Source organism: Monodon monoceros, unplaced genomic scaffold (genome assembly GCF_005190385.1).
Source record: "Monodon monoceros isolate NGI ecotype Baffin Bay Population unplaced genomic scaffold, NGI_Narwhal_1 Super_Scaffold_1, whole genome shotgun sequence".
Classification (NCBI taxonomy): domain Eukaryota; kingdom Metazoa; phylum Chordata; class Mammalia; order Artiodactyla; family Monodontidae; genus Monodon; species Monodon monoceros.
The window spans coordinates 26,438,400-26,460,345 of NW_021703765.1; the positions used below are offsets into that span (position 1 = coordinate 26,438,400).

The 21,946-nt window shown below is 41.1% G+C and overlaps 2 protein-coding genes across 3 annotated transcripts in view; both read left to right on the forward strand.

Moving 5' to 3' along the window:
• Positions 1-4,313, forward strand: part of PSTPIP2 (proline-serine-threonine phosphatase interacting protein 2) — a 114,839-nt gene extending 110,526 nt beyond the window's left edge. The window contains exon 17 of the transcript XR_003794621.1: positions 2,825-4,313. The gene's annotated coding sequence lies outside the window, so the exon portion shown is untranslated. The remainder of the gene's footprint in view (positions 1-2,824) is intronic.
• EPG5 (ectopic P-granules autophagy protein 5 homolog) overlaps positions 1-21,946 on the forward strand; it is a 129,113-nt gene that overhangs the window by 1,674 nt on the left and 105,493 nt on the right. For both annotated transcript variants that reach the window (XM_029230514.1, XM_029230505.1), the window contains exons 2-8: positions 11,324-12,268; positions 13,618-13,861; positions 15,108-15,244; positions 16,139-16,246; positions 17,122-17,195; positions 19,102-19,207; positions 21,617-21,731. In XM_029230514.1, the coding sequence (XP_029086347.1) occupies positions 11,324-12,268; positions 13,618-13,861; positions 15,108-15,244; positions 16,139-16,246; positions 17,122-17,195; positions 19,102-19,207; positions 21,617-21,731 (1,729 nt within the window). The remainder of the gene's footprint in view (positions 1-11,323; positions 12,269-13,617; positions 13,862-15,107; positions 15,245-16,138; positions 16,247-17,121; positions 17,196-19,101; positions 19,208-21,616; positions 21,732-21,946) is intronic.

A 21,946-nucleotide genomic window follows, 5' to 3' on the forward strand; every position in this document is an offset into this window, starting at 1 on the left:
AAATCTATCATGAAAAACCAATTGCTCGGGCTTCCCTGGTGGCGCAGTGGCTGAGAGTCTGCCTGCTGATGCAGGGGACACGAGTTCATGCCCCGGTCCGGGAAGATCCCACATGCAGCAGAGTGGCTGGGCCCGTGAGCCATGGCCGTTGAGCCTGCGCGTCCAGAGCCTGTGCTCCACAACGGGAGAGGCCCGCGTACCGCAAAAAAACCAAACAACAACAACAACAAAAAAAAAACCAATTGCTCATTTTATTTTTTTAAAGATTTATTTATTTATTTTTTGGCTGTGTCAGGTCTTAGTTGCGACACGTGGGATCTTTGCTGAGGCGTGTGGGATCTTTTCGTTGTGGCGTGCAGGCTTCTCTCTAGTTGTGGCATGTGGGTTTTCTCTCTTCTAGTTGTGGTTGTGGTGCACAGGCTCCAGGGCGCGTGGGCTCTAGTTGAGGCCTGCGAGCTCAGTAGTTGTGGTGCATGGGCTTAGTTGCCCCGTGGCATGTGGGATCTTAGTTCCTTGACCAGGCATGGAACCCGCATCCCCTGTATTGTAAGGCGGATTCTTTACCACTGCGCCACCAGGGAAGTCCCCAGTTGCTCATTTTATTGACACATTGTGGGCAACCTCCCTACACAAACAAAAATTTATTTTTTATCTTTTAAAATTTATAAAGAGGCCTTAATTCCAGAGGTATTTGATCAAACCAGAAATCCTTGACATACTTTTAGTCACCTTTCAAATCTAGTCAGTCACTAAGGCTTGCCAATTGTATTTTGTAACTATTGTCTTGATTCTGCCCATTGCTCTCCATCCTGACTAACTCAACCATCCTCCAAGGAAGATTTCTTGGATTTTTGCTAAAATGGCCTTTCCAAGTTCATTCTTGCTACCCATTCTCTAAACTGAAGCTGGATTGATATTTTTATAAACAAACCCCCAAAATGATTGCTCTCCTATTTAAGACCTTTCAAAGATTTCCCATTGCCCAGAGTCCAAGAGTCCAAAGTATGGACTCAAGGCCCTAAACTGTCTGGATTCTGTCTTTCTCCTCAGCCTCTGGTCTTCACTACTATCTCTTTTGATTCTCAACTGTATGTGTCCTTTCCTGCTTTAGGGCCTTTTCTCATGCTCTTTACTCTGCGCTGACACCTCTTCCTGTCCCTCTTCACCTGCTCATTCATGAGGTCTCTGCTTAAACCTCATCACTCTCATCACCCACATTACCACCGCCCCCAGCCCCCACCAGTAGCGCTCTGCACCCCTTTGTGTCACTCATCTCACTTGCAGTTAGTTTGGTAACGTCTCTCTTCTCCCTTAGACTGTGAACTCAGTGAGGGAGGGACCTGTCTTTTTCCTAATACCCTTTACAGCCCTTGTAGGCATTTGCTAATGTTTGTTGAATGAAGGAAAAAATACCAGTATTGAAGAATATTTCCAAGCTTTGTCACTCAGAAGAATTTACTCTGGTAAATTTCCTCTAAATAGTATGAGAAAACAAATGGAAAAAATCCATGACATCAGCAAGGCCCTCATACTTGTCAGTTTAGAAAATTGATTCTTCTCTTAGAGTAAATAGATTTATTACTTAGTGCTGGTTATGGTTTGCTTATGATCATGAAGTCCTACATTAATGAAACCTTTACCATTGTGGTATAATTTGGTTACTGTTAGTGGAACCATAAAGTAGTTCCAAGGCTCATTTCAGGAAGTGAGGAATGTCATGTGATTTTGCCTTTCGATAGTTTGACCCAGCAGCTGACCTATATTCCTTAATGTTAATCATTTGGAAGATGAGCTCACATTGCTAGTTGGTGGTTATCTGGTGCTTATCACTTGATACCTAAGAGATAGTCCTGATTAGTTTCACCCACCTTGGAGGACCCTGACTTCATTGATCATGGTAGATTATAGGTTAAGAACAGTAGATTTTTAGATTGGATTTACTCTGCAGAAGCAATATATTTTATAGTCGTGGAAAGTTTTTTTGCAGTTAATACTAAATTGTGAATGCCGACAACTCATTAATAGTAAGAGCATATTGTAATTGCTAAGGATAGACTGAGATGTGTCCCAGAAAACTGATAACAGAAACAGAGACCTTTAAATCCCCATCGCCTCTTGCTTCTTGGCCTAGATGATTTCTACCTCTTAGTCCCTCCTTCCCATGAGTGATTATAGGAGTGAAGTTGGGGGATGTTCTATATTATTTAGCTCCTGTTGTGCCTCCTAAGATCCATTTATTTGTTGAATAAACACTCATCGATCACCCACTATGTCCCAGAAACTGTTCTAAGAACTTGGGATGTAAACAGAGGAAAAAAAACAAAAACAAAAACAAAAAAACCTGGCCTTAACGTAGCTTGCATTCTAGAAGGAGAAGACAAACAGAAAACTCCATAAAAAAATAAATAAAATGTATAGTATATTAGAAGATGACAAGTGCTATGGAAAAAGGAAAAGAGGAACAGGGCAAGGAGCTGAGTACTGGTGATTAGGATGGGTTGTGAGTTGTTTTTTTAAATAAGTTTATTTATTTATTTATTTATTTAATTTATGTATTTTTGGCTGTGTTGGGTCTTTGTTGCTGCGCGCGGGCTTTCTCTAGTTGTGGCGAGTGGGGGCTACTCTTCGTTGTGGTGCATGGGCTTCTCATTGCAGTGGCTTCTCTTGTTGCGGAGCACGGGCTCTAGGCGCGCAGGCTTCAGTAGTTGTGCCTTGCGGGCTCTAGAGCACAGGCCCAGTAGTTGGGGTGCACGGGCTTAGTTGCTCCGCAGCATATGGGATCTTCCCGGGCCAGGGCTCGAACCCGTGTCCCCTGCATTGGCAGGTGGATTCTTAACCACTGCGCCACCAGGAAGTCCGGGTTGTGATTTTTATATAGGCAGTCAAGGTAGTCCTTACTGAAGGTGAAATTTAAGTAAAGACATGAAAGAGGTGAGGGAGTTAGCCATTTGGATCTTGGGAACACCTGGGGCAAATGCTTTAAGGCAGTAGCAGTGTCCTTAGGGTGGAGTGCGTGAGGGGAGAGTATTTGGGAGAGAATTTGAAGTCAGGAAGGTGACACAAGGCCAGGTCGTGTAGGGCCTTATAGGCCATTGTAAGGATTTGTACTTTGAGTGAAATATGGAATCACCTCAGGGTTTCAAGCCGAGGTGTGATATGATCTAAGTAATTTTAAAGGGTCACTGTGCTTGCTTTGTTGAGAACAGACTGTAAGGGAGCAAGAGTACAAGCAGAGAGACCTTCTAAGAGATTTTTGCTGTGATCCAGGCAGGAGGGGATGGTGGCCTGGACCAGAGTTGTAAAGCAGAGGTGGTGAAGATCTAGCCAAGACTATTTGTTGGTGGTTTGGTTGGGATATGAGAAAACAGTCAGGGGTGACTCTGAGAGGGAGGAGGCAGTGAGTAGGACAACTTTTGGAGGCAGATCAGGAGTTCAGTTTAGGACATGCTAATTTTGAAATAAATGTGTGTCAGACATCCAAATGGATTGGATATGTGGATCTAGAGTTTGGGAGAGAGAAAAGATTTGGGGTCATCAGCATATAGGTAGTTATTTAAAACCAGAGACTGAACTAGGTTACCTTAGGAGCGAGTGTAGTGTAAACAGGTGACAAAAACAGGACCCAAGGGCACTCCAGTTTTGCGGGGAGAGGCGCAGGAATCAACAAAGGAGCGTGAGGAGTGACCGGTGAGGTAGGATATGTTTGGGGTCCTAGAAGCTGAGAGAAAAAAGCCTATGAAAGGAAGAGGAAGAGATCAAGCATGGAAAGTGCTGCTGATACGTGAAGCAAGATTGCTAAGAGGAACACAAAAGAAGTGGCAGCCAGGAGGAGATGTTGTATTCTCAGCAAAGTGTATAATCCCCATCCTTCTCCTTTTTACTTGTAAAGCATTCTTGTACATCCCAAGGAGAGTGGGTAAAATTGCCCTGAGAGCTCTTGAGCTGACAGTTGGACTCATGTGTCCAGCCCCTTTTTATCTATTCTGTGCCAGGCATTGCGCTAAGTGCCATGGATACAGACATTCATGATAAACAGACCCTGCATTTAAAGTAATCCCATGGCCAAGGAGCTTTGCCTGTTTGGTTCACTTCATGTACCCCATGTACTAGAACTATGCCTAACATACAGTAGTAGTTACCTAATAAATACTTACAGAATAATGAAAAAAAATAAGTAATCCCACAAAAATATTCTATGTAGTGTGTAAAACTGAACCTTTATCATTTATGAAGAAGTAGCTCATTAATATTTTTAAGGATGGAAAGGAGTTGTAATATTTTTACTTAGTACAGTTTAAAGAGGAAGAACTGCAAGCGATGAATGGAAAGTGACCATTTATTTTCCAGCACTTAAAAAAACAAACTTTTTTTCTGATTACAAAAGTGCTCATTGCTTAAAAAAAGTGTGTATGTATGAGTATATACACAGAGAGAGAGAGAAGTATACAACACAGAAATGAAATGCCCTGAATTCCATCTCTTGGAGATAACTGTTGGTAGCAGTTTGTTATGTGCTCTTTAGGTTTTTTCCCCACACATACACCAACACTGTCGGGCATATTTACTGTAATGTATGGTTAAGTAAGTCTTTCTGTGTTTATTAACAACTCTTCTGTTTCTGTATAACTTCTTGATTATTTTTTCTCCTGTGGAATTATTTTAAAATTGGTTCTCTACCTGTACGTAACTTATGTAGAGATCAAAAATAAAGAAATGTTAATCTCTAGGCCATTTTCAGTTGTAAGAAACATGTCTTTTGGTTAAAATAAAATTATGTAAGCACTAATTTTTGCACACACAGCTTGATACACGTGGAGTTCTGTTTGAATTTTATTTTGTGATCTGTAATGATTGTTATATATACAGTAGGTTCTAATCTTTATCTCTGGTTAACTCAAGTAGGCAAAGTAATTGGAAGTTGGCTTTCTTTTTTGTTTTTAAATGAAATTTTGTATCTTAAGTGTAAAATTTGATTCAGATTTTGGCATAAAAGTTCAGTTTTCTCTGAATTCATTGGATAGTCCGTTTGCTTTCTGTGAGGCATATAAAAATAAATTTCTGAATGTGCCAGAGCACATTTGTTGGATAATTCAATAATTTCTTCATTTTAGGATGCAAGTACCTAGGAGCTCAGCACACAGTTGGTACTCAGTAAATTCTTGTGAACTATAAGTCATCATTATTGTTTCAAGAAATGTTTATTGAACAAAGTGTTGAAAATCAGAGGCAGATCAGATCCAAAAAGGCATAAGATATATTCTCTGGTCTCAAGATCTCTGTGGTCATTTGGGGGACACAACATAAAGGTAAATAACCATATGTGGTAGCACGTGACCAGGGCCAGATGGCAAGTACACACCGCAGAGTTCAGAGTAAAGCATGTGCTGTGGAAGGGTTGATGTGGTCATTGAAGATTTTGTCTTGGGACAGGATCATAACTGAGTCATCAAAGGCGCTGAGTGCCGAAGCTAAGAGTCAGACTTTCATTAAGTGGAGAGCTGTGATTGTTTTTGTGGTGTTCAGGGTAGTGTTTTAGGGAGACCAGTCTTATAGTGGTGTTTGGGATGAATTGGTGGTAGGGCAGAGGCTGGAGGCTAAGAGACCTTTCAGGACCTGCTCCCCTATTCTGTGCTTTGGAGAAGTGAATTGAGCCACAGGGAGCTCACCACTGCTTAGAGGCCATGGCGTTGGTGATGAACACAGTGAACCCCTTCTCCCTCCGCATATGCACCCCAGACATCCTGTCCTATCCAGGGATCTGTGAGGGGCAGGGGCAGGCCTTTGCTACCCTCTCAAACAGTTGTGTGTCTCACAGTTGTTCATCCTTTCCTTCTGCCTTCCTTCTCTGATCTGGCCAGTCCATTCTTTGAATCAAATTACCAGCTTTCCTCTCCTTTCCCCCACCTCCTTTCCTGGGGCAACCCCAGGTTAATTCCTCTTTGGACCTAACTTCTGTAACAACACAGGTGGAGAATTAAACAGAGAAGCACTGAGTTCCACCCCCAAGGGAAATAAAACCCAGAGTCTTATGTGTTCTTCTCTGGGAGCATTAGGAAGGTTTAAAAAATTCTTTAATTGATTATCTAACCATATTATCTGTTGCTGTTATGGTTGTGATTATTCCCAGGAAGGTAGATCTGCTGGATGTGGGCCTGCAAGTTTGATAGTAGCAGCTGGAGACTTCATTTTGTTTAGTTGAGGGGAAGAATTTGAAATTGCAAGGGCAGTCATGGAGTAGGGAAAGAGGAAGTGGTTCGGTGGGGTCAGAGTTGGGCAACAACTTCCCTTGGCAAAGGGAAGTTAAAAACTCCCGAGGGACAGGCTGGAGAGGAAGCCTGAAGTGGCTTGTGGGTTGCAGGAGGTGTGTTTATTTACTGTGCCCTTGATCTTGTGGCCCACCTTGGCCTACTTCCAGCTCCCTATCTTCTCTTCCAGTTAACATTTAACACCCCCAGAGGTCTCTTACAGTTTAAGAAAAGACAACTAAAATTTTCTCCCTCTATTTCACATTCCCATCTCTGCTTCCTTACTTTTCATTTATTTCTCAACTCTCTGAGTTTTTAAAATCTTCCATCTTTTCATCTAACAGCTTTATTGAGCTATAATTCACACACTATACTTATTTAAAATGTGTAATACAGTGGTTTTTGGTATGATCCAAGATTGTGTCACCATCACCATGGTTCAGAATGCCAAACTCTTTTGCATAGAGAAGCATCATGTTAGCTTCCCACCAGCAGTGTTTGAGGATACTAATTTTTCTACATCCTTGTCAACACTTACTATTATCTGACTTTAGTAGTTTTAGCGGGTGTGATATGTTACCTCATGGTGATTTTGATTTGCATTTCTGTGATGACTCATAACGTTAAGCATCTTTTTATGTGCCATTTGTATTATCTTTGGAGAAATGTCTGTTCAGATCCTTTGCCCATTTTTAAATTGGATTGTTCATCTTTTTATTCTTGAGTTACAAGAGTTCTTTTTTTTATTCTGTATATAAGCCCCTTATATAATAATTGATGTGAAGACATTTTCTTCCATTCTGTGGGGTTGTCTTTCCATTTTCTTCATATTTTGATTTTCAGCACAAAATCTTAAAATTTTTATGAAGTCCAATTTATCTACTTTTTTCTTTTGTTGCTGTGCTTTCGGTGTCATGTCTAACAAGGCTTTGCCTAACCCAAGGTCACTAAGATTTACTCCTGTGTTTTTTTTTTGAAAAGTTTAAAAGGTTTAGATCTTATGTTAGGTCTATGATCCTTTTTGTTAATTTTTGTATATAAGATAGGGGTACAATTTTATTCTTTGGATATCCAGTTGTTTAGCACCATTTGTTGAAGGCTGTTCTTTCCCCATTGAATTGTCATGGCATCCTTGTTGAAAATCAGTTGACCTTAAACATAAGAGTTTATTTCTGCTTTATAACAAAGTGAATCAGTTATACATATACATAGATCCCCATATCTCTTCCTCCTTGTATCTCCCTCCCTCCCGCCCTCCCTATCCCACCCCTCTAGGTGGTCACAAAGCACCAAGCTGATCTCCCTGTGCTATGCGGCTGCTTCCCACTAGCTATCTGTTTTACATTTGGTAGTGTATATATGTCCATGCCACTCTCTCACTTTATGCCAGCTTACCCTTCCCCCTCCCCACATCCTCAAGTCCATTCTCTAGTAGGTCTGCGTCTTTATTCCCATCTTGCCCCTAGGTTCTTTATGACCATTTTTTTGGTCTTTTTAGATTCCATATATATGTGTTAGCATACAGTATTTGTTTTTCTCTTTCTGACTTTCACTCTGTATGTACAGACTCTAAGAGGGCCATCCACCTCACTACAAATAACTCAATTTCGTTTTTTTTATGGCTGAGTAATATTCCATTGTATATATGTATCACATCTTCTTTATCCATTCATCTGTTGATGGACACTTAGGTTGCTTCCATGTCCTGGCTATTGTAAATAGAGCTGCCGTGAACATTGTGGTACATGATAAAGCAGAAACTAACACACCATTGTAAAGCAATTATACTCCAATAAAGATGTTAAAAAAAAAAAAGAAGAACCTAGGGGCAGGACAGGAATAAAGACGGTGATGTAGAGAATGGACTTGTGGATACGGGGCAGGGGAAAGGTAAGCTGGGACGAAGTGAGAGAGTGGCATGGACATATATACACTACCAAATGTAAAATAGATAGCTAGTGGGAAGCAGCCACATAGCACAGGGAGATCAGCTTGGTGCTTTGTGACCACCTAGAGGGGTGGGATAGGGAGGGTGGGAGGGAGACGCAAGAGGGAGGAGATATGGGGATATACGTATACATATAGCTGATTCACTTTGTCATACAGCAGAAACTAACACAACATTGTAAAGCAATTATACTCCAATAAAGACGTTAAAAAATAAATAAAAAGCTCCCAACAACTTGAAAAAAAAAAAGACAAGAAATAAAAAATGTTGATAAAAAAAAAAGAGTTTATTTCTGGATTCTCAGTTCTGTTTCATTGATCTGTTTGTCCATGTGCTAGAACCACACTGTCTTTATTATTGTAATTTTGTAGTAGATTTTGAAATTGCAAAGCGTGAAATCTCCAACTTTGTTCTTCTTTTTCAAGATTGTTTCATCTATTCTGGGTTCCTTGCATTTCCTTATGAGGTTAAGGATCAGCTTGTCATTTTCTGCAAAAAAGGCAGCTGGGATTTTGATAGAGATGGTGTTGAATTTGTGTATCAATTTGAGGAGTATTGCCATATTAACAATGTTGTGATCTGATCCATGAAAATGGAGTGTGTTTTCACTTATTCGTCTTTAATTTCTTTCAAATTTTGTTTTGTAATATTCAGAGTATAAATTTTACACCTCTTTTGTTAAGCTTATCCCTAAGTATTTTGTCCTCTGTTCATTATAAATGAAATTGCTTTCTTAGTTTCATTTCTTGATTGTTCAGCTCACTAAAATTTGGCCTCTGCCCTGAACAGTACACCAGTATTTCTCCCACTGTAGTAACCATTGGCCTCCCTCTCCTAATTTTCTTTTTTCTGACCTCTCAATCTGGCAAACCTGTTTATTATAGCTAGTGTGCTAAACATCATTGCAGTGTAATTGGACCCACTTTTTCATTTTCTTATAAGTACTCATGTAATGCTTTCCTGGTATTCATGATTTTAGGCAGTTTGACAAAGTGGTTTGTATGCATTGTGTGGCTGTTCTCGGAATCTGATATCCGCGGTGCAGATTAAAGTAATTTTGGAGGGACACGTTGCTTCTTGCATCACCACCATTTGTAAACATTTGGTAGTTCATTACCAGCAAGCTGAGCTCAAATTCCATTTCAAAAACATTCGTCTTTTCTTCCTAATATTAGGTGCATATAAATGTTTTACTTTTTTGGCTATTTACTTGTCAGCTTTTTTTGGCTGGACGTTTGCTGGACAACATAATCCAAAATCACTGATAACTTTGTAACCATGATTTTGCCTTCCTTAAAATTTCACAGTGGGGACTTCCCTGGTGGCACAGTGGTTAAGAATCCGCCTGCCAATGCAGGGGACACGGGTTCGAGCCCTGGTCCGGGAAGATCCCACAGGCCGTGGAGCAACTAAGCCTGTGCGCCACAGCTGCTGAGTCTGCACTCTAGAGCCTGCGAAACACAACTACTGAGCCCGCGTGCTGTAACTACTGAAGCCTGCGCGCCTAGAGCCTGTGCTTCTCAACAAGAGAAGCCACCACAATGAGAAGCCCTCGCACCACAGCGAAGAGTAGCCCCCGCTCGCAGCAACTAGAGAAAGCCTGCGTGAAGCAACGAAGACCCAACATAGCCAAAAAACACCCCACATTAAAAAAAAAAAATTTATAATGAGGGAAGTATTTGAGAGAGTCAGTCATTTTTTAGTTTCTTTGGATGTAACAATTTTATTTAAATAAATAATAAATATTTCCATATTTTTTCTTCTTTTTTATCCAGGCTTCTTTCCTGTGTGTCTAGTTTATGTATTAATGCCAGAGATACTTCATTAAAAAACCATAATTTATTTTATCTTATTTTTTAAATGGTTAACTGTTTTTTGTTTTTTTTGGAATTAATTTTGGATTTAATAAGTTGCAGATATAATACAGAGAGTTCCATATGCCTTTCATCCAGCATCTTCTTGTGTTATGTAACTGTAAATTCTATGTTGTAGAACATTTATCACAACCAACAAATTAACATTGGTACAATGTTATTAACTAAAATATAGAACTTTTTTGAATTTCACCAGTTTTCTTGCTAATGTCCTTTTTCTGTTCCAGTGTCCAATCCAGGATCCTACATTGCATTCAGTTATCATGTCTCTAATAGTTTTCTCCAGTCTTTTGATAGTTCCTCAGTCTTGTCTTTTCTTTGATGATCATAACACTTCAGTTATTTTGTAGACTTTCCCTTAATTTTGGTTTTCGTCTGGTGTTTTCTCATGCTTAGATTGAGGTTATACATTATTAGAAAGGGTACTGAAGAGGGGATAAGCCTTCTCAGAACATCGTATGGGGATGTATTACTGGTTATAGTAACCCTGATCACTTGGTTAAGGTGTTGACTGCCAGGATTCTCCACTGAGACTTACGATTTTTCCCTTTGTAATTACTAAATATTTAGGGGATACTTTGAGACTATACAATATTCTGCTTCTGCTTAAATTTTCACTCACTTTCATTACTTAGTAGATCTTGCCTCTTGCCTGTGGCAGTTATTACCATGGTGTTCTAATCGTGATTTTCTGTTTTTCTCATTCCATCTACATTTATTAATTGGACTTTTGTAAGGAAGAGTGCCACTTCTTGTCCATTAAGGAAAGAAAGATACATATAACATATATATATGTTTATCTCTTTGGTTATGTGAGTATGGACTCATGGATGTTGATTTTATTCTGAGGTTATAATCCAGTACTATAGTTATTTCATTGCTCAAGTTGTCCTGACTTTTTCTGCCGGAAATTTGAATAGATATGTTTGTCAGGATGCAAACCTGTTGAAGCCTAAGATACTTGGAGACTGTTCTCTCTTACTTAACCTCTAGCAGAATGGAGAACAGCCTAATTAAGACTTTCCTTCTCCATTCTTGAATCATAATTTGTTGCTTATTCTCATGTCTTCCTCTGTAGGGATTAGACTAGTGAATCTCCCAAATTCAGCATTCTCAAAATTGAATAATATGAAATATGGAACACACTACTTATGAAGTGAACTTAGATTTTTTATACAATTTAAAAATTCCTCATGTTGAAAGCATCAGTTATTGTTATATTATAAATTATTTCACATTATAAATCTTGTTTTTAGGAAAAGAAGAAATATGAAACCCTTCAGAGGGAAGAGTCTGATGAAGTCTCCCTTCCAAAAACCTCCAGAGAGCTGGAAATCCCTACCCCACCTTGTGAATTCCAAGGAGACCATCTAAAGGAGTTAACCGATTCCCAGCCCCAGAATGATGCTAGTCGACAAAACGAGAGTGAAATGTTTGATGTACCACTCACTTCCTTAACTCTAAGCAATGAAGAGTCCCTGACATGTAAAACAGAGAGTCTGAAGGAGGGAGAGGAGATCAGAGCCTGTGCTGGGGATGATGCAGTCAAGCCGAAGGTCGATCCTGGAGGCAATGTCGGAACCAAAGTAGAACCCCCCGAGAACACTACAGAAATGGAGGAAGATAAACTGGTACAATGTGGACCTTTGGAAAGCACACTGCAATCTAATGTTTCTTATATTCAGCAGGAAGTGGAAAATTTGAAGGTCAGAGATACTCAGAATAGGAGAGAAGACCAAGAAGCCTTGGGTCTTTCTTCAGAGGTGCTACAGAATGTTGGCTTGCAGAGTTCTTGTGAAGCCAAAGACATTTTCCAGCCACCTAGAGTGAAAAAACTGTATCCCCAGTTGCCAGCTGAAATTGCTGGGGATATACCGGCTTTGGTGGCAGTGAAACCCTTGCTTCGTAATGAGCGGCTCTACCCGGAGCTCCCATCTCAACCAGAAATAGTACCATTTACTGAAGAACAGCTAAAAGTCTTTGAGCCTGGTTCATGGCTGGAAAATGTTGAGTCATATTTGGAAGAATTTGACAGCATGGCTCATCAGGACAGGCATGAATTTTGTGAGTTGCTTTCGAACTACTCGCGCTGTAGGAAGCAGCTGCTGCTGGCTGAAGCTGAGCTCCGTGCTCTGACGTCTGATTGCCAAAATGCCAGAAGTCGCCTGTGGCACTTCAGGGAGGAGCAGCTGTCTGTACAGGTATATTGACTAGTGTATCGTAAAGCTTGCAGGAGCCTGGGGAGTTTTCAGTGGAGCTGCTATTCCTGTGATGCCATTGAGGTCTGGAGTCTGCTCCTTTTACCCACACTGACCCTGTCTTAGCCCATAGTAATTGAGTGCAGGAGTCACAGTGTCATATGCCCACAGGGGCCAGGCAGGTAACCTGGAGAAGTGAAACAGGTTGAGTGGGACGGTGATCACTGGGTAAGCTCATGCCTGGTCCAGCATGGGGAGCTGCTCTTGTGTTATAGTTGATTGTTGCTGTGAGGTTATATTGGTTCAGCATTGCCACATCTTATGTTTTTCTAAGAGAAGCTAGAAATCTGGATTTTTATGTGAGGGATCCTGATTTGTAAATGTTGGCAACTAAATACACACACACACACACACACACATATACACACTCTCTCTCTCTCTCTCTCTCTCTCTCTCTCTCTCACTCTCACTCTCTCACTCACTCACTCACTCATGCACAGTAGAGGCCAAAGCAAGTCATGTCTCCAGGTCAGATTCAGCCTGTGGGCCATTTAGCTTGTGACCTTGGGCATAATGCCAGGAACATCTAATGGGTAGAGAGTGTCAAGGGGAGGATGATCCATGGAACGAGGTCAAGAGGAAATGAGAAAATAGGGAAGGCAATAAGATGTGACCCTATGGAGGCCAAGGTGCCATCAGGAAAGCCATTGCATAGTGGCCTGGGAGGGATGGTAAGGAAGAGAAGGCTACTCTTGACAAGTTTAGCAGTGAAGGGAAGATGGAGGAGATGTCAGGGAGAAACGTGTGATTTCCCCCAACCCTAATCGTCATTCCTTGGAGACCTGTGTATCTCTTTGTAGATAGGAAGGATCCTCTGGAGAGGGAAACTTGAAAATACTGAAAAAGAGAGAATAGAATCAAGAAAACAGTTGGAGGGTTAATATTGGGAAGGAGGGGTTTGTTTTGAGCAGAATCACAAAGAATGGTGAGGGTAAGTACAGAGATATTTTGAGGTCTCTCGAAGTTGAGGGGATATCACACTGACCTCAGTGTTTATAAAGTAGAAGGTAAGGTCATCAATCATGAGGGTCTTAGAGACAAGCTCTATTGTTTTCTTGCACCTTTCCCCACCTACTGCATTTTAGGATTTCTCTTCTCCTCTCTGAACTTGTGATGCCTTTGTGATTGGCACCTGGTTGTATAGTAGCTTCATTGTTTTCTACGTAGTAGTATTGTTCCCTCACTGTGATTTGTAAGCTCTTTGAAGATGGTACTGAAGCCTGTGTATTGTATACAGGCTTCAAGAGCAAAGAGTAACTGGCTTCATATCTTACCCTTTTGCCCACTGCTAGGGTATCTGTGCTGATCAAGTGAAAGTTTCAGGCCATCATCGCTACCAGAGAGTGGAGATGAATGAAAATGCACTGGGAGAGCTAAAAAAACTGTTTGATGCCAAATCTGAGCACCTCCACCAGACCTTGGCGCTGCATTCTTACACTTCTGTGCTCTCACGGTTGCAAGTGGAGTCTTACATCTACACATTACTCAATAGTTCGGCTGTTTTGAGATCTTTAGCAATTCATCAGGAAGGCCAAGGTGTGTAAGTAATGAAAGTCTCACTCTTTCTTGTGGTCTAAAATATAAAAAGAATTGAGGGATACAATCTGGTTGATTCTATTGTGTGCAGATATTATAAGGGATAATTTGTGCTTGCTGTTTTACCTTACCTCCCCCAATACAGGACTGAGATCTGCCTTAATAACATTTCTTGGGAGCAGTGCCAGGTCTCCCTACCCCGTGGGCTGTCATTCTCTCCTTCTCTAGGAAGCCAAAAGTTTGCTTTTTATCATTAATGTCTCTTACTGTCCTAATTTATGTGTTCATTACCAATTCAAGTCCAAATATAGTTTTTGATTCTAAAACTAATAATCACAGTACTTTTTCATTCTGTCTGTTGCACTTTATTTTTGCTTGTCCATTTTGTTGGGGTGTTTAATTTTCATCAGGGCATTTATAATGTTCTGAATTTTTCATCTTATTTTGGGTTTTAATAAATTAGCCTTGGGCTTTCTTGGTGGTTCAGTGGTTAAGAATTCTCCTGCCAACGCAGGAGACACAGGTTCTAGCCCTGATCCTGGAAGATCCCACATGCCACAGAGCAGCTAAGGCCGTGCGCCACAACTACTGAGCCTGCTCTCTAGAGCCCATGAGCCACAACTACTGAGGCCCGCATGCCACAACTACTGAAGCCCATGCGTCTAGAGCCCGTGCTCCGCAACAAGAGAAGCCACCGCAATGAGAAGCCCGCGCACCGCAATGAGAAGCCTGCGCACCACAATTAAGAGTAGCCCCTGCTTGTCGCAACTAGAGAAAGCCCGTGCACAGCAACGAAGACCCAACGCGGCCAAAAATAAATAAATAAATACATTTGTTTAAAAAAAAAGAAAAAGAAATTACTATATGATAAGTATTATGTATGCAATTTTTATTTCTTGGAGAGATACTAGGATCATTTAAAATAAAAAACTTCTTCCCCCTTATCGTTTTCATAACTAATCAGAGAGCTGGGGCTAGGCCAGAGATTTGCTGATTTTTAAATAAAAAATTTTGATGAAGTTAATTTTTTCTTGCTTTGAAATACTTCACGAAGTTAAATACTTTTTTCAGTTTGCATATTTAGTAGAAACACAGATATTTTGATGTAACTTTTCTCCTTGGATTTTCATCTGAATTAAATATTTTAAATAGTTTATTTATTTATTTATTTTAAGTAGAGACACTAAAAATTCTCCCACAAATACCATTTATATGGGACTCATTTAATCCTCTTTTTAATTTATAGCTTCTAAACAGGTAGAAAGCATTCCCTCTGATCTGTGTCAGCTAAAGGAGTGCATTAGTGTCTTATTCATGTTCACCAGGAGAGTTAATGAAGATACTCAGTTCCATGATGATATTCTTCTCTGGCTGCAGAAATTGGTAAGGAAATAGACATAGTATACTGTCCTTTATTTCCCTGATAATTTAAGAATTATCTCCTGTTTCCTTATAGGTTTCTCTTTAATAGCTTCTTCAGCTAGTTTGTTTAATATATTAGTGACGTTTTCTTTGCTCATGACATGTGGAAATAAGTTATCCTTATCTAGTGCATTATTAAGCACACAGTGCTTTTCTCTCTGGTAAAGTTTATGTTAAATTATCTTTGGCCTTCGACTTAGAAGGAAATGGAAATGTGGGAAGCATGCTAAATTTAAGACTAGATGTATATTCAGAATATAGGTATGTGAGCTAAAAGTTGTTCATATCACTTTTTTATCATCTTGTGTTTAATGCTGTAATTATACTTTAAAAAAATTTTTAAGGGAAAAAAAAGAAAGGAATCAGGATTTGGGAACTTTAGGAAAGATATCAGGTGTGTTACGTGGGGAGAGGTTGTTCGTTTACTGGTTATGTTTCCCAATGGAGCTCCCTTGGGTGCTTTTTTTAGGTTCATGCTAGCATTCTTAGATATGGGCTGAGGTTCTAAGCATACTTACTTGTATCTGAGAAACTATTACAAACTGGGAATAGATTAAACTACTTGACTTATATCTATTCACGTGTGGCCAGGAACATTAGTGATTTGTAATTTGCCAGATAATAAAAATTGGGTTTGCAGAGAAATTGCTTACGATATTTTTATCAGAGTGCTCTTAGGTTCATAGGCCTCTGTGTACCTCTGTGGTAGAAACTCAACCAGTCAGTGGTATATCTTATGTCTGATTACTCTTTTGAAAGATCACATGTATTTAAATATCGGATAAGTGATTTCATTAGACCCTTAAAAACATTCGTCTTTGTAAATAGTAAAACTATACATCCTTTATTGTTTAGGTATCAGTGTTACAAAGAGTTGGCTGTCCTGGAGATCACCTCTTTCTTCTAAACCATATTCTTCGATGCCCGGCTGGTGTTAGTAAATGGGCTGTTCCTTTCATCCAGGTATGATGAATGGCCTTCTAATGTTGAAGAGAATGGGAGGCGATTTTGTTAAACATTTTTCCTGAAGAAGTTGCTTTAAAAAATAAGCCTACTTTAAAAATATTGATATTTAAAATAAAATTATTGGGATATATCTAGTCTGTATTCGTAGGAGTTATTATGCTGCAACTTCTTGGACCACCCAAAACTGATGAAATTAAGATGGAATTGCAAAAGTTCAGTTGTAGTCTGGCTTGGAGGTTTAGTAGTATTTAATTCTGTAAAATTTCTGTGCAGTAAGGCTTGCTAGGACTTTTTTCTGTAATATTCAACACAACGTCCTAAATTAATCCATCTCACACTACAGTTGGTACAGATAAAAAAGCAGCCACAAGCATCTCAAAGTTCTTTAATACTGGCAGAGATCTCAGGTCTGTGCGATCGATTTAGGCATCTCTGCTGCTTGCCTTTGGGTTGTGTTGTTAACTCATAGCAACCCCTCAGATGGGTGGGGCCAGATGTATTCCCGGTCATTCTCCAGGTCATTCTCCATGTTACCTTTTCTTTAGTATTTCTGGTGGCAAGAAATTTGAATCTTTTTAGGTAGAAGGAAGATTTTTTGTTTTTATTTATCTTTGGATTAAGATAGCAGTATACTCCTCCCACCCATATTGTTTCAGGTAATTGATGTAAATGGCTCAGCTACCTCTGTTCTCGGAGTACAGCCCAGTCAGTACTGCCAGGTAACCCACAGGTGTTCTCACTCTTGTGGATGAGGTGCCAGTTCCATCTTTGCTTCCTTAACAGCTCCCTTTGTCAAAATTCTGGTGAACTAAGATTATGGATACTTGGGTTTTTGGTTTTCTACAGTATGCCTTTTCCTTTTCTGATTTCAGATCAAAGTGTTGAATAACCCATCAGGGGTCTTTCATTTTATGCAGTCCCTTGCCCTGCTAATGTCTCCTGTCAAGTAAGTGTGGAAGAGCTTTGTGAAGTAGAAATGAAAATGTTCTATCAAACAATTGGCTTCCTAAACTGTCCAGATCCAAACAATTGCTAAGAGAAGAGTCAGCATTCCAAAATTTAACATTGCAGGTTTTCTTTGGGTTTAATACCCTTTGTCCCAAAGTGACCCTTTTAACTACCTTTTTTTTTTTTTAACTGATTAACTTTTTTGGGTCCTCCTTTTTAGTGGATTTGCGACTCCTGTCATATATGTCATTGTGGTGCTGTGGGGAGAAAAAAAGGATGATCTCTTCCTTAGAAGGAGAGGTTTAGTGGCAGAGGAAAAAAAAAGCACAGTCAAAGAGATTCAAGTGCTAAATTGTATGAAACCATGATTGATGCAGTAGAAATGAAGAGAGTAAAGAGAGTAGAGTGGAGTAGTCAGAGGGTTCCAGGTGGATGAGCTGGGTTTGAAGAATGGAACTGACTTCAGCAGGAGAGGAGTAGGGAGGGCACTGTAGGTGGGAGAACAGTGAGCAGTGGCCCACAGTACAGGGAAGGATAGCTGTGCAGGGGGCAGTTCGGAGAGCAGCTTGGCTGGAGTGAAGGGGTGTGGGGGGGTGATAATAAAGATGAACAACTAGGGTGAGTCTGATTATAGAAGACCTTGAAATTAAGACAGATATTTGAGATGGTCTGGCCTTTGTAGCAATTGAAGGTTTTTGAAAAAGGGTAAAAGTTGTATTTAAGGAAGATTAGGATGGACTGGAGGCAGAAGGAGATGTGCTTTTGCCTCATTTCTTGCATTGAATTGTCTACGGTTGCAGACATCTGGCTCTCCTGGCTCTGGAACTGAATCCAGCATCAAGAGGGCACATCCTTAAGTGGGGGGAGAAGGCAGAGATGTATATAGGTGACCTTGAACTGTGTTACTCCCACTGGCTCTTGATCCAGGAAAGCCTATCTGCCCGCAGCCTGAATTGGTGCTGGTCTTGGGAAGGAGAAAGTGGGGAACGGGAAGGTCATCTTCCCAGGAAAGGATTAAGTAGCTGATTAAATAAGAAAATGTGGGCAAGGGTGGCTCAGACCTAACTCTGTAGACTCTGAGTCTGAGTGACTGAGAGGGTGTTGGCAGCCCCAACAGACCGAAAAGACAGAAAGGAGAGCCGTTGGGTAAGGAGGAGAATTTGAGGTAATTGGGGTTTGCAAGTGGACACATATGAGTGGCAACTATCAGTGGACATGTGGAGCTGCAGGACTGGAGCCCCTCAGGTTGGAAACAGGAAGTCTTGGAGGAGAGCTCCTGGTGAAAGGAGGGAATGGATGAATTTTCGGGGTTAGGCCAGAGAGGAAGGAGCAGAGAGCTGAGAACTGGGTGATGGTCTGAGAGAAGAAACTTCTCTGGTTACACTGACTCGCCAGGTCCAGCCAGCACCTTGTGAAAGCCTGGCTGGCAGGAATTCCCCCAGATTCCTCCCTCTCACCGCCTGGATATAGGGGCTGCTCCTACCTGTGGTGTTTAGGTGTACCTTTCCCCCTAAACCAGCTTCTCCATTACCTGCAGATTATCCTTTTTTATTCAGTAAAGCATGTTTCCTGAACGCTTTGTGAGCCAGTTAGAGTTCAGGTACTGTGTGGTCCTGGGTGTACTGAGGCCCCGCTGTGGGCGGGCACTGTGCTGGCATAACTGCTTCTCTGCGGTTCCTCATCATTATTGACCCAGAATGGCTGTGGTCTCTACACCACGATTAGCGAAGCTTTGGTCTCCTTGACTTTTAGCCAGTTATTATTTCTTATTTACTAATTCAAACCATTTGAAGATTGAGTGGATGTCTGACTCTTCTTCAGGGCGAGTAGATGATCCAGAATGCACGCAGTGGGCTTTCTGTGTTTATGTTTAGGTGATTGGAGTGATTTCCCTTGTCCTTTAGAAATCGAGCTGAGTTCCTGTGCCACATGAAGCCCAGTGAGCGGAATCCATCCTCCTCGGGGCCTGCATCCGGGACGTGGACACTAGTAGATGAGGGAGGAGAAGAGGTTAGTCGTCATGTCGACAGCATTTTGATAAGCATTTCTGAGCTCTTCTTTTTACGTGCCAAGTATCGTTCTAAGCACTTCTCACGTATTAGCCCATTTAATTCTCCCAACAGCCCCACGAGGCAAATACTGTTTTCATCCCCCTTTTAGAGGTGAGGAAACATGTGCGGGTGGGGTTGAGGGAATTTGTCCCAAATCACACGTCATTAAATGCAGAGCCTGTGCTCTGAGCCAGTGTCTCTGCTGCCACCCTTTCTAGACCATCTCCCTGTGCAGCTGGGAGAGTCTGGAACCTGGAAGTGTTTACATATTATGTACACTTTCTATTAGGATTTTATTTTATGCAGCAACAGTTTTCTGGGCTTGAGGTGTCACCTACAGATACTCTGAGTCTGTATAACAAAGAGCTGTATCTTGCCAAGGTTCTGCCTCAACGCTTACAAACTTCTTATCTAGATCTTCTCAGTTTTTGGTGAGAATTTAATGATCAAAACCCAGTTTCTTGGGAATTCCCTGGCAGTCCAGTGGTTGGGACTCTGCGCTTCCACTGCAGGGGGCCCGGGTTCGATCCCTGGTCAGGGAGCTAAGATCCCACATGCTGCACAACATTGGCCAAAACAAACAAAACCCCACAAAACAAACAAAAAAATCCCCAGTTTCTCAAGATAACAGTTATTGACTTTTCTTTCTACTATATACGTGGTTAGTGTATTGGTGAGGCTTTTTTTTTTTTTTCCAGCTAGTTATCGGCCCTATCTAATGCGTTTTATGGTCCAAATCCTGATTTGGTGTGTTTGTTCAAGGTTGGCCAGGGACTAAATTTACTGAAACCCCTTCTCTTCAAAAGGAGTTGAAAGTTTGCAGTGGACACTCCTTAGAATGACAGCATGGCAGCTGTGGGATCATGTCTGTGTATTTACCCAGGTGTTCATTCAGAAGCAGGAGCCCCTTCACACTCATTGTGCTCTTCCTGGGACTTGTAGGAGGTGGTGAGATGATGGTAAATGATGTGGCCATGCAGACTTCTTTGCTAGAGATTGAACAGTCATCTGGAGACAGCTTCTCAGGAGCTGGTACAAATTGTTTTTTTTTTTTTGGCCTTGCCACACGGCATGTGGGATCTTAGTTCCCCGACCAAGGATTGAACCTGTGTCCTCTGCATCACTGCATTGGAAATGCCAAGTCTTAACCCCTGGACTGCCAGGGAAGTCCCAAATTGCTCTTTTAAAGATTGTGATGGAGCAGGTTTTTTTTTTTCTTCCAAGACTGGTTTCTCCTAAGAGAGGAGTCTTTTTTTCTGGTAGGTTTCCTGCACTTAATCCTAAAGACAGGTAATCATTAAGGACTCTGGAATTGTGTCTGGCTCCTGGTTAGCATTCACTGGATGTTGAGTGGATTCAGGAGCCTGGGGAGGGAATGCTGGGAGTGCTGTTGACTCAGAAAAGGCCATGGGCGGAAGGCACTGTGAATTGTCCATGTCAGTGGTTTCTTGACACCGGCTGTATATTAGAACCACCTGGGCAACTTAAAATCCTTGCCCCGGCCCACACCCAGACATCCAAATGTTTAAAAGCCTCCATGGTTGATTCTGATGTATAGCCGGAGCTGAGGACTGCTCAAGGTAGAATTTCTGAGGCTCTTGTTTGCTAGCCATTTAGGACATGTAAGAGAGTAAAAATGAGTGGCTTCAGGAAATTATGAATGAATTGCATTAGTCCCTTGTTGAAACTGAGGTGATAATTCTTTAGAATCTCTGCGTCTTTTTACAGTATTCCCTTTTGAATGTAACACATCTTAGGACACAAATCAATTTGGTTTCTAAGGAGACTTTAGTGCTCTGTATCAAACAAAAAACTCCAGCTATTTCCCCTATGTGATCCCTGTGTATGACCACTGTTATTTTTATCCTGTTTTCAGCAACACTAATTGACAACAGAACTTTGGTTATCCATAGCAAATGCTAATTGCTTCTTGGTAAGTCAGTTGAGTACGGCAGTAGACCTTAATTTTGGGGCAAGAAGAGGCTTCTGGATAAAATAACTTGGACTCTTAGTGAATGGTTCTTTAATTGATGTTGTCAAATCACTGAGATTTATAGTAAGATCCCTATTCTAGAGGAATTATTTTTCATCTTCTTTGGGATGGAAATTTAATTGAGAGCGGTTTCAGCCACTGAAGAATGGATATGACTCAGATACACATAAAATTATGCTTGCAATTTTAAGGGATTTACAGGTCATCTAATAGAACTGACAGTATAAATCTCTGTCCTGGAGGAGAAGTCCACGAGGACTCATGAGAATACCACATGTGTACCACTGAGACCTGTGGTAATTCAACTCCTGTAACTCTAGACCATGGTGTCATCTGGTCAAATCAGCTGACATGATTCTGCATCTTCTCCCTTAGGATGAAGACCCTGAGACTAGTTGGATTCTCCTTAATGAAGATGACTTGGTTATCCTTCTATCACAGTTCCCATTTCATGAACTCTTCCAGCATCTCCTTGGGTTTAAAGCAAAAGGTAGACTAATTCGTTTTGTCATATGTAAAATGTGGTAGGGACAAGCTCAAACACAGGAACTTAGCATCAAGGCCTGTCTCGTGCAGGCTCCTGATTCGGGTTCCCCGTGCCTGGCTGTACTATACAGAGAGGATTACATCGCCGTGGCGCGGCTTCCTTCCTTTCTCTTGTGATTGTAGTTTCCTCCCTGGTGCTTACATGCATAAGGTTGACCA